Here is a 12,844-nt window from a genome sequence, read left to right as displayed (position 1 = left end):
GGGTGTCATGAGCCACGGGATCCAGACCCAACTGGCCCGGCCCTCTCCCCCATGGCTCCCCCAGAACCTTCCAGGCCCCAGCCCCTCCTCCCCCAGAACCTTCCAGGCCCCCAGCCCCTGCTCCCCCAGAACCCTCTAGGCCCCCAGCCCCTGCTCCTCCAGAACCTTCTAGGCCCCTGTGCCCTCCTCCAGACCCCCAGAGAGGGCCGGGCCAGTTGGGTCTGGATCCCGTGGCTCATGACACCCACCCCCCTCTTCTTCCCACAGGTCTCCTTTCTGCGTCACCCTCCTCCTCGCCCTCCCAGTCTCCCCCCAAGGACCCACCGGGATTCCCCATGGCTCCCCCCAGTTTCTTCCTTCCTCCCTCATCTCCACCTGCCTTCCTGCCCTTCACTGGGGTCCTCCGAGCCCCTGGCCGGCCGGTGCCCCCCTCCCCAGCTCCAGGAGGCAGCTGAGAGGGATGGGGGGGCAGATCTCAGACTCCTGTGGAGGGACCTCCCTGCCCTGTGGGGTCAACCCTCCTAGAAACTGTGAAGACCTCACTCTGCCCCCCCCTTCAGGACCAGGATTTGCACAGAGGCACAAGCATCTACCCATAAGGCCCTTCTTCTGAGCAAAGATATTCTCCCGCCTCATCGCCCACCCAGGACTCTCACCCCTGTTATTCTCAGGCACCAGTCCCCTGTCTGGAATTCCACCCAAATTCCTTCTCCTCCCCCACCCCCCCAGAGCTGGTGGAACCAGGGGATAGTCACTCCTCCTCTCCCCCCTCCACCCGGATGGAGGAGGAGGGGGAGATGGGCCATATACAGGCACTGATAACAATGTAAATTATTAGGCATTTTGGTTGGATTTCTTTTGTAATAAACTATTTTTGTACCATACCCTGGCTGGGCTGGGCCTCTTTCATGGGGAGGCCTGGAGGAAGTGCGTTCGATTGTGCACACAGCTGTTCGTCCCTCTCCAGCTGACCCCAAGGAGTGACCTTGTGAGTCTCCGGCTGAGGATGACACGTGTGGGTGACTCTGGGACTTCTAGCATGTTCCTTCTTGTGTCACTGTGCCATCGTTTGTGGGGACAATACAAGTGTGTGACATCTTTCTGGGGGACCCTTTTGGATTCCATAGTGACCCTGGCTGTCTGCATGCGTGTGTGTTTCTGAGGTTCGTGGGTCCCTGGGGTATCGCAGCTGACTGGCAGGTGACTGATGGTCTCGGGGCCTGTGTGTGTGTGTGCGGCCGTTGTGAGCGTTCCCAACGTTGAAACCTGTGGTCACCCTGTGACTATTGGTATGTGACTGCCTCGCTCGGCGTGCCGCGTTTTCTAGTCGGTGATTCCAGGGCCCCGCTGACATACTAGGTTTGGGTTTTGACTCTGTGCATGTGTGACTTGGGTATCAGCCAGGGTTTGCCTTCATCTTCTGTCACCCCTGTCACAAAGCACCAGCCATTTAGCAGCTTAAAACAACTGATTGATTCACTTACGGTTCTAGAGGGCAGAAGTCCAAAATCAGTTTCACTGGCCCAATGTCAAGGTGTCAGCGGGGCTGGTTCCTTTCCAAAGCTCTAGGGGAGAATCCATCCCCTTGCCTTTTCCAGCTTCTAGAGGCATTTGCGTTCCTTGTCTCGTGGTCCCTTCTATCACTCTGACCTCTTGCTTCTATCTGCACTCCTTCTTTGTTTTTCTAAAGATTTTATTTACTTATTTGAGAAAGAGAGAGAGAGCAGGAGGAGGGGTAGAGGGAGGGAGAGAATCTCAAGCAGACTCCCCGCTGAGCACAGAGCCTGACGTGGGGCTCGATCTCACGACCCCGAGATCATGACCTGAGCCAAAATCAAGAGTCAGACGCTCAACCCCATGAGCCACCCAGGTGCCCCTCTATCTGCATTTCTACCGGGATCTCCCGCCTCCCTCTTAGAAGGAGGACCCTGCAATTACACTGGACCCACCCACATAATCCAAGTTTCTCTCCTCATCATGGCCCTTTTGTCATTTAAAGTCACTTCCACAAGATTGCGGGGATTAGAACATAGATATCGTTGAGAGCCATTATTCAGCCGACCCCAGGCTTCAGTCGGAGAAGAAACATTACTAGGAGGTGGGTATACGGATAAGAGACTTGTTACGGGGATCTGAGCATCGGGAAAGGAAGATGGATGGACGGTGGGGGAGACCAAGGACAAGCTGGAACCCCCAAGGAAGGACTCGAACCCCCATTGGTCCCCACTGCCCCCAACCTTGATGAAAGCGGTGTCCTGTGGGAAAAGCTGGCAACCATGGTCCCATTCTATTGGTGAGTGACCATGTGTGTGTTTACTTCTGAGTGATGGTGACTGTCTTTTTTTTTTTTTTTTTTTTTAATGGGGGCCTCCCTGAACCTCTTGCTCTTCGTCTATCTTGGCCACTGTGATATTTCTGCTGCCACCACTCCATGACACATTGTATCTTTGGGGCCAACTGCCTTAACATCTTCCTGGGAGACAAAGTTGGGTCCCCCTGACTTAGCTGGCTATACGTCTTGGTCTGTGTTTGTGACCACGTGCCGCTGTTTCTGAACCTACTTCTGGGCCACAGTGTCCCTGCCAGGGCCTGACCTTGGAGGGTCCACTGGGCTAAGGTCCTAAGGGCTGCTGTCACAAATGGCCACAACCCAGGGGGTGTAAAACAACAGGAAGTTATCCTCCTATAGTTCTAGAGGCCAGGAGTCTGAAATCAAGTGGTCAGCAGGGCCACGCTCCCTCCGACGGCTCCATGCCCCTTCTAGCACCTGCTGGCCCCCTGCACTCCGGGGCTGTAGCTACAACCCTCTGTTCCCCCTGCCTCCGTCTTCATGTGGCCTCTCCTTCCTGTGTCTCCTTCACAGGTCTGGGTCTCCTCTTCCGTCTCCTGTAAGGACACGGGTCAGTGGATTTAGGGCCCACCTAGATAATCCAAGATGATCTCATCTCGAGATCCTTCCCTTGATCTTATCTGCAAACACCTTCTTTCCAAATAAGGGCACGTTCACAAGTCCTAGGGGTTAGGATGGGGCCATATTTTTAAGGGGGGAGGGGCGCACCATTCAACCCCCGACGGAGGGTTACTGTTGGGCCCCGCAAACAGTGGTGCATGAGAACTTCCCGTGTGATAAGCCCCCCGCCCACGTAAGGCCACGCACACTGCCTGGCCCGGAGCAGACCCTTGAGAAGTGATGGCCGCGGGAATGAGCCTCCTCCACCCCCACCCCTACCCTCCACGTCACAGCATCCGTGATTCTCTGTGGCTGCATCTGGTCCCGTGTCACCCTGTTCGACCCGTTTGAGGGTACGAATAGAAATGTAGGAGCGCCTGGGTGGCTCAGTCGGTTAAGCATCTGCCTTCAGCTCAGGTCATGATCTCAAGGTCCTGGGATCGAGCCCCGCATCTGACTCCCTGCACAGCCGAGAGTCTGCTTCTCCCTCTCCATCTACCCCTCTCCCCTGCCCATGCTCTCTCTGTGTCAAATAAATAAATACAACCTTTAAAAATAATAATAAATGTAAATATTAGTAGCCGTTTATTGGCCATGACAGCACCCATATTCCAGATGAGAAAACTGAGAACCAGAGAGAGCAAACCTCCCGTCCAAGCCCAGGTCTATGCCTCCAGAGCCCATGCTCGTAATCACGGGGCCCTCTCGCCATGCAAGAAACTCGTGTGTGGTTGTGTCTATTTTTTTTTTTTTTTTTTTTTTTTGCGAGAGAGAGAATGAGAGACAGAGAGCATGAGAGGGAGGAGGGTCAGAGGGAGAAGCAGACTCCCTGCTGAGCAGGGAGCCCGATGCGGGACTCGATCCTGGGACTCTAGGATCATGACCTGAGCCGAAGGCAGTCGCTTAACCAACTGAGCCACCCAGGCGCCCCTAGTTGTGTCTATTTTAACTGTGCACACCACGAGTGTGCTACTGGAAAGGATAAAAAGCGGGTGTGTCGTTGAGAGTATAGGCCCTGGAGTCAGAACTGAGTTCAAGTCCGGCCCTTCCATTTCCTGGCTGTATCTCCTTCATCAGGTGACGTCACGGCCCTAAGCCTGTTTCCTCACCTGTAGAAAGGAGGCACAATAATGGCGTTCACCTTGCCAGTTTGTCGTGAGGATTTTTTTTTAAGATCTTAAAATCCGAGCGGAAGGCAGATGCTTAATCCACTGAGCCTGGGAGGCGCCCCTGTCGTGAGGATTGAATTGTGTATAGTGCTTATAACAGCATGGTGCTGAGAAGGAACTCGATAAACGGGAATTGCTGTGGTTATCATCTGGGAATTGGTTTGTAGGGTGGCGAGGCGGGGGGAGAAAAGAGGATGGGACCTATTCTTTGTCTTGATGGAAAAATGAGGTAATGAAAGGCGCCTGGGTGGCTCAGATGGTTAAGTGTCTGCCTTCGGCTCAGGTCATGATCCCAGAGTCCTGGGGTCGAGTCCCGCATCGGGCTCCCTGCTCCTTGGGAGCCTGCTTCTCCCTCTGCCTCTCTCTCTCTCTCTCTCATGAATAAATAAATAAAATCTTAAAAAAAAAATGAGGTAATGAAGTCCTAGCCTAGATGTGTGTATTAGCTAGACTTTTTATTCAGCTGTTCTGACAAAAACTAAAAAAATAGAGTGGCTTAAATAAGACGGAAGTCGACTTTTCTCTCATGTAAGGGTCCAGTTAACACACTGAGGACTAGAATAGTAGCTGGAGAATGTCAGAGATCCAGACTCCTACCTTGCTGCTCGTCTGCCTTCATCTCACATTTGTACCCTGTGGTCCAAGATGGTTGCTCCAGGGCCCACCATCACATCCACATCCCAACCACTGAGAAGAAAAAAGAAAGTCAGGTGTATGCCCCTGCCCTTTAAACTACAACCCAGGGCGCCTGGGTGGCTCAGTTGGTTAAGCGACTGCCTTCGGCTCAGGTCATGATCCTGGAGTCCCAGGATCGAGTCCCGCATCGGGCTCCCTGCTCGGCAGGGAGTCTGCTTCTCCCTCTGACCCTCCTCCCTCTCATGCTCTCTGTCTCTCATTCTCTCTCTCTCTCTCTCTCTCTCTCAAATAAATAAATAAATAAATAAATCTAAAAATAAATAAATAAATAAATAAAATAAAATAAACTACAACCCAGAAATTATACATATCACGTTCTTTTGCCTAGAATTTAGTCATAGAGCCACAGCTATCACAAGGGAGACTGGAAAATGTCATTTTATCTGGGCAGCATATACCCAGCTAAAATTCTGAGGTTCTGTTATAAAAAGAAGAGGGGAGAAGGGTAACTAAGGGACAAGCATATCTGTCACACCGGGGCTCTGCTACCAAACGGCTATGTGACCCTGGGTGAAATGAGTTTATCATCCTGAGCCTCAGTTTCCTCATTGGCAAAATGGGATTAACACCGGCCACTCAGGGTTGAGTTGATGAGGATTTTTTTTTTTTTTTATTTGAGAGAGAGAGCAGAAGTGGAGAGAGAGGCCGAGGGAGAAGAGAAGCAGACTCCCCGCTGAGCAGGAAGCCCGACGCGTGGCTCAGTCCCAGGACCCTGAGATCATGATCCGAGCTGAAATCAAGAGTCGGATACCCAACCAACTGGGCCACCCAGGTGTCCCAAGTTGATGAGGATTTAACGAGACTGTGGGTGCTTAGCACAGGGCCTGGCCCATTATCAGCCTGGAGTGTGTCTGTTGGGAATCTCCTCGTCCTTGTGAGTCCAGGATGTGGGTCTTTGTGTGTGAGAAACTATCCCCGGGTTCAAGAGCTGAACCCGGACCTGACCTTGGTAAGTTACTTCTCTAAAACAAAGGATCTGGCTTCTCCACACATGGAAATTCCCTCTCAGCCTCCTGACCTTGGGACTGGGCGCGTGCATGTCCTTACACACCCATCCCCCTTACATACCCATCCCCCTTCCCCTGCAGAAGGGCAGACTCCTAGGACCAGGGAGGAGGAGGCCCATAGACAGAGTCTCCAGCCCCAGCCCCCCAGACCTCACAGAATTAAGCACACATCCCTCAACCACTACCACCAAGACAGCTGTCCTTGTCTCTGACACTCCTAACATTCTCAAGCGAAAAGTCACATTTTCAAATGCATTTCTCGGGGGCCCCAGCCCCTGCTGCAAGTTTCACTTGTTATCACCACCGTGGGTAAATCCAGACACTCAGTCAGAGAATGTCTCTTCCAGGTGCATGCGTGAAATCTGCCAAATGTTAAATGCTGGTGCCATTCCCAAAAAACAAATTTTAAGAGCATGTGCATGAAGCAGAACACATCTGCTGGCTAAGTGTGTTTGCAGACCCTCATGTAAGCCAAACCACCACTTTACAGAAAGGGAAACTGAGGCCCGGAGAAGGTAAAAAACTGACTTGGTGAGCCTCTTGAGTCCAGGGTTCCAGGATTCATTATAACCAAGGGATGGAATCTGTCACTAGTCATGGAATGACCAACATCCTGTGCCTTCTGAGATGCAGTCTGGGTCTGTGCCCCCCACCCCCCTCCGAAGGACACAGCATCTCTTCTAGAATATTCCTGCCACCAGAATCTAATGACAAGGAAATATCAGACAAACTCAAACCCAAGGGGACATCATAACAAAAGAACTGGCCCGGCCTGTTCAAAAATGTCTACTTCATGGAACACAAAGAATGCCGGAGCCATTGTACCAAAGAGGACGGGAAACTGAATACAACTCATGACCTCGGTTTGGACACTGGACTGGAGAAAAACAGTTTTGCTCTGAAGGATAGTTTCGGGAGGCACTTAGGTGGCTCAGCCGGTTAAGTGTCTGCCTTCCACTCGGGTCATGATCCCAAGGTCCTGGGATCGAGTCCCGCATCGGGCTTCTTGCTCAGCGGTAAGCCTGTTTCTGCCGCTCCCCATTTTTGTGCTCTCGCTCTCCATAAAATAAATAAAATAAAATAAAATAAAAAATGAAGGATAGTTTGGGGACAACTGGCACAGTGAATCTTGGCTGCACTGTTAGAGACTAGTCCTTTGTCATTGCCAAGCATCCTGATTGTGAGAACTGGACCGTGAATGGGTCTGAGAACATCCTTATGTGTGGAAATGTAAGTGTTTGGGGGCAAAGGGACATAATGTCTGAAACTTACTCTCCAATAATAGTTCGGAGGGGAGAAAAGCAGAGAGAGCCCATGATCAAGCCCGTGAGCAATTGTTAACCATTGGTGAATCCAGGTGAAGGGCACACAAGAAGTCTTTGTCCTATTGTTGCTACTTTCCTGTAAGTTTAAAAATGATTTCCAGGGGCGTCTGGGTGGCTCAGTCGTTAGGCGTCTGCCTTCAGCTCAGGTCATGATCCCAGGGTCCTGGGACCGAGCCCTGCATCGGGCTCCCTGCTCCGCGGGAAGCCTGCTTCTCCCTCTCCCACTCCCCCTGCTTGTGTTCCCTCTCTCGCTGTCTCTCTCTCTGTCAAAGAAATAAATGAAATCTTAAAAAAAAAAAAAAAGATTTCCAAAGAGAAAAAAATGACTGCGAATTAAAAAGTCAAGGTTTGAAAGTTGGAGGTTTAAGGCTCTGTGTCTCTACGAGTACCTAAGTCTGTGCATGCATCTGTGGTCAGGGTTTGGGGAATTGGGAGGGTGAATTTGTTGCTTCAGACGCGGCCTTGGGGCGTGACGGGGGCCTTAGGGCGTGGTTAAGGGGTGTGGCCAGACTAAGAGGCCTGGCTGGGATGAGAGGCAGGCCGCAGCCTGGAGGGCGGTCAGAACCTTGGGGCGGGGCCAGGGCCTCGGAGGTGTGGCCAGAGTTTGGGGGCGTGGCCTGAGAAGCTCGTTCCCGAAGGAGGTGAGTCTGTACTTGGAGCGCCCTCTTGTGGCTATCCTCGGGTCTAGCCTCCACTTTTTAAAAAACAGCTTCATGTTTTTAGAAAATTTTTAAAAATTAAAAAATAAAAACAGCTTTATTGAGACATAATGCATACACCATACAATTCAACTATTTAAAGTGTACAGTTCAATGGTTTTAGTAAATTCAAAGAGCTGTGCAATCATCATTACAATCAATTTAAAACCATGTCTTCACCCCAAAAATAAACCCCATACCCATTGGTAGTCACTCCCTATTTCTCCCCAATCCCTTTCAGCTCAGGCAATCCCTAATATACTTTCTGTCTGTATAGATTTGCCTATTCTGAACACTTTATATAAATTTAATCATACAGGGGCGCCTGGGTGGCTCAGTCAGTCAGGTGTCTGCCTTCGGCCCAGGTCATGGTCCTAGGGTCGTGGGATCGAGCCAGCATTGGGCTCCCTGCTTGGCGGGGAGCTTGCTTCTCCCTCTCCCTCTGCTGCTCCCCCTGATTGTGCGCCTTCCCTCCCTCTCAATCTCGATCTCTCTCTGTCAAATAAATAAATAAAATCTTTAAAAAAATACGAGCGCCTGGGTGGCTCAGTCGTTAAGTGTCTGCCTTCAGCTCAGGTCATGATCCCAGCGTCCTGGGATCGAGCCCCGCATCTGGATCCCTGCTCCGCGGGAAGCCTGCTTCTCCCTCTCACACTCCCCTTGCTTGTGTTCCCTCTCTCGCTGTCTCTCTTTCTGTCAAATAAATAAATAAAATCTTAAAGTAAATAAATAAATAAATAAATACGTGTAATCATACAGTATATGGTATTTTGTGACTGGCTTCTTTCACTTAGCATAATGTTTTTGTTTTGTTTTAATTGTTTTTTTTAAGTAGGCTCCACGCCCACCATGGAGCCCGATGCTGGGCTTGAACTCACAACCCTGAGATCAAGACCTGAGCTGAGAGCAAGAGTCTTGAGCTGAGATCAAGAGTCTGATGCTTAACCACCTGAGCCACACAGGCGCTCCTAGCATAAGGTTTTTGAGGTTCATCCACTTCATGGCATTCATTCCTTTTAATGGTTGAATAATCTTCCATTGTACGGGTACACTGCTTTTAATTTACCCACTTACCAGTTGATGGACATGTAGGTTATTTCCACAAATGTTTGCAGGGATGCATGTTTTCAGTTCCCTGGAATATATCCGCATAGGAGGGGACTTGCTGGGTCATACAGTAATTCTATTTTGCCATAGATAAACTCTCTTTATTTCCTCTACTTTGAGGAGCTGCCAAATTGTTTTCCAAAGCAGCTGCACCGTTTACATTCCCACCAGCAGTGTATGAGGGTTCCAATTCCTCCACAGCCTCCCCAGTACTTATTATCTGTCTTTTCCATTACAGCCACCCTAACAGGTGTGAAGTGGTAGCTCATTGTGGTTCTGATTTTCATCCAACTGATAATGATGTTGCGGATCTTTTCGTATCATTCACTGCTTTTGGATCCACTATGCGGCTAGATGAACTCTTAGCCACTTTGCCATATTTGATCCAGATTTTTCAAATTAAGGCATTCATGACATGGTTGAAGTCTTGGTGCGTCCTTCGATGAAGGACGTTGAAGTCTTGGTGTGCCCTGCATGTCATGTTCAGCATGACCTCCCATGTTTTCATACCATGACCACATAGAGATGCATCCCCAAATAATCTACAGCATTGGTTTTGCAGGCTTTCAAGCCTGATATAAACAACATTGCCCTGTAATCCTTCTGCACCTGTTTTTTATTATTAATTATTATTATTATTATTACTCATTATATCAGTTTCCTAGGGCTGCTGTAACCAAGGACCGCAAACTGAGTGGCTTAAAGCAACAGAAATTTATTTCCTCCCCATTCTGGGAAGTAGGAACCCAAAATCAAGATGTTGGCAGGGCTGTGTTCTCTTTGAAGGCTCGAGAGGAGGATCCTTCCTTGCCTCTTCTTAGCTTCTGGTGTTTGCCAGAAATTCTTGACATTCTTTGGCTCTGATCTCTGCCTCTGACACCATGTGACTTTTTTCCATGTATGTACCTGTGTCCGTGTCCAAATTTCCAATCATGTTGGGTTTACGGCCGACCCTAATAGTATGACCTCATCTTAACTTGGTGACATCTGCGAGAACTCTACTTCTAAATAAGGTCACATTCTATTTCTACATGTTGTTCTAGTGGACTTGAATTTGGGGGTGGGGCGCACTATTCAACCCAGTACACTCATCATTATGTTTTTAGGACTCACACTATTGGTATGTGTATCCAATTCATTCATTTGAACTGCTGTGTGGGAGGCCTTTGTGAGAGTTTACAGCAATTTATTCATCCCTCCTGCTGGTGATGGCCTTACCTTGTTTCCAGTTTTCTCCACTTCCGACAAGACTGCAATTAACATTTCTGAACACGTCTCTTGGAGTTTCTTAGGGCAGTAATTTTCAAACTGCCCAAAAAGATTCATTAGTGGGTTAGTGAAATCAATTTAGTGGGTTGCAAACATGATTTTCCCTTTAATGAAATGGAATTAAATAGAAAAGAAGCTATTGTAACACATGCACATAGGGTAAGGATTATCCTGTGAAACTCTTTCAGGTGTATATCATGACCCAATATAAGCAAACGTGTTTAAGAGCCACGGAGGATGGATGTAGTCAGCAATGGCCCCGCACTCTGTCCAAGGTCTGATGGATGCTGCCAAATTGCTCTCCAACTCATTTGTTCATTTACACTTCCATCAGCTCCTCATCAACACTTAGCATAGCCAAAAATCTGACTTTTTGCCAGGCCAATGGGTTTTCATCCTATTTCTGGAAGAGGAAACAGGCTCAGAGAGGGCAGAAACGCCAGGAGCTGGACGACAGACTCCGCCATCCTGACTGCAAAGACCCGGTCTCTGCTCGGTCTGAGATGCAACGTTAAAGATCTTGTAAGTGAAGAATTACCGGGGGTCTAAGGGGACACCTGGGTGGCTCAGCCGGTTAAGCATCTGCCTTCAGCTCAGGTCATGATCCTGGGGTCCTAGGATCCAGTCCTGGACCTGCTCAGCGGGGAGTCTGCTTCTCCCTCTGCTTGCCACTCCCCCTGCTTGCGCGCGCTCTCTCTCCCTCTTTCTCTCTGTCAAATAAATAAAATCTTAAAAAAAAAAAAAAAAAGAATTCTCGGGGGTCTAAGACAGAATGAAGGCTGAGTGGGGAAAGGGGTTTAGGATGAGAGCTGAGGGTCCTCCACCTCAAAGGGATGCCTGAGACGCAGGGACCGCTCGGCCCACAGCGCCCGGAGTGGGCTGACCTACAGGTTACGCTGTTTGGGGAGAAAACCCCCCACGCTCTTCCAGCCCTGAGCCTACCGGACGCGCCTTGACCCCCACATTCTTTTTCTTTTCTTTCTTTCTTCTTTTTCTTAAGATTTTATTTATTTATTTGACAGAGAGAGAGCACAAGTAGGGGGAGCGGCAGGCAAAGGGAGAGGGAGAAGCAGGCTCCCCACTGAGCAGGGAGCTCAACTCAGGACTCGATCCCAGGACCCCGGGATCATGACCTGAGCCGAAGGCAGACGCTTAACCGACTGAACCGCCCAGGCGCCCATGACCCCCGCATTCTTGAACCCCATCTTCCCGCCTCATCTCCTGGGGGTCCCAACTCCTCTGGAAATCTGGGTGTCTCGACTCTAGGCTGATTTCCCGCAGGCCCCTCACTTGGGGACTCAGGAATTACGTTGCCAAACTCCTGCTCCTTAAGAAACCCAATCCCTGCTACTAGGGGACCAAGGGGGTCTGGTCATGCTAGGCTTTTCTTGCCCGGGACAAAAGGATCGCCCTATCTCCCCGACCTTTACTCCTAAAAATTTCAGCTCTCTGACCTTTAATCCCATGCCACAGCCAAAGATCCAAACCTGGGTCCAAAAGTCCCAAGAGTGCTCCGTTCCAGCCCCAACTCCCCGAAGGGTTTGGTTAGCTAAGCTCCCAGCCCTACACCCAGCCCCAAAAGCCTCAGGTCTCCCCCAGCCCCTCCTCCACTGCAACCTTGGGACCCAGCCTCCAGTCGGTCTCAGAAGCGGCCCAGGCGTCCTACCTTCAATTCCTACCCACTGAAGAGTCTCCTCCTACCTCCACCCACCAGCAGCCACCCCATCCAGCTCTCTTTAAGGGATCAGACTTTCGAACCCCATTTCTAGGAACCCAGGTGCCAGATCCCCCCCAGACCCCGCCCCCTTCAGAGCGCAGGTAACCTGCTGTCCCCGCCCCGCTCCTCCAGGACCCGCCCCCTCACCTTTCGTTCCGGGTCCCGCCCCCACCCTGGGCGGGGCCGCACCTTTGCCCGCCGCCCGCCTACCTCCCGCGGCTCCCGAGGGCCCCATGGCTGCGGCGGCAGCCCCCTGGGGGTGGCAGTGGGGAGGGGCTCGCGCGCTCGGCCGGGTGGTGAGGCTGCTGCAGCGCCTGGAAGAGCAATGCGGGGACCCCCGGCTTGCCTCCAGTCCCCCCTCGCTGCCAGACCTGCTGCCCCGCATCGCGCAGCTGCTGCGCCAGGTGGCCCACGCCCAGCGGGCGGCCGGCGGGGACGACGCCGAGGGTCCCGGTGGTGCGAGGGACTTTCTCATCGTCTACCTTCACAACCTGGAGGCCAAGAGCAGGCAGGTGGCGGCACTGCTGCCACCCCGGGGTGGGAGGAGTGCCAACGACCAGCTCTTCCGGGAGGGCTCCAGACTCAGGTGAGCAGCCGCCCTGGCCGCAGAGAAAAGATGGGACCAGCCCCCTGCTCCCTCAGACCCAGGGGTCCTGGTCCCCAGCCCCCTCCTCCCTCAGATCTGGGTGTCCTGGTCCCAGCCTTCTCCTCCCTCAGACCCAGGGGTCCAGGCCCCCAGCCCCTCCTCCCTCAGACAAGGGGTCCAGACTCCCAGTCCCTACTCCCTCAGACCCAGGAATCCAGACCTCAGCCCCTCCTGCCTCAGACCCAGGGGTCCAGGCCTGCCTACTCTCTTCCCTCAGACCTAGGAGTCCTGCCTCCAGCCCCCTCCTCCCTCAGACCCAG

At 51.5% G+C, this 12,844-nt stretch overlaps 2 protein-coding genes across 2 annotated transcripts in view; both read left to right on the top strand.

The window, feature by feature from the left end:
* Positions 1-884, top strand: part of BCL3 (BCL3 transcription coactivator) — a 10,718-nt gene extending 9,834 nt beyond the window's left edge. The window contains exon 9 of the mRNA XM_032388321.1: positions 268-884. Coding sequence (XP_032244212.1) covers positions 268-455 — 188 coding nt within the window. The 3' untranslated portion in view covers positions 456-884. The remainder of the gene's footprint in view (positions 1-267) is intronic.
* Positions 885-12,171: 11,287 nt separating this feature from the next.
* The window catches only part of CBLC (Cbl proto-oncogene C), a 15,790-nt gene continuing 15,117 nt past the window's right edge, over positions 12,172-12,844 (top strand). Inside the window, exon 1 of the mRNA XM_032388740.1 lies at positions 12,172-12,524. Coding sequence (XP_032244631.1) covers positions 12,172-12,524 — 353 coding nt within the window. The remainder of the gene's footprint in view (positions 12,525-12,844) is intronic.

The sequence above is a fragment of the Phoca vitulina genome, unplaced genomic scaffold (genome assembly GCF_004348235.1).
Source record: "Phoca vitulina isolate PV1807 unplaced genomic scaffold, GSC_HSeal_1.0 scaffold52, whole genome shotgun sequence".
NCBI lineage: Eukaryota > Metazoa > Chordata > Mammalia > Carnivora > Phocidae > Phoca > Phoca vitulina.
This window is presented reverse-complemented; position numbering and strand designations above follow the sequence as displayed.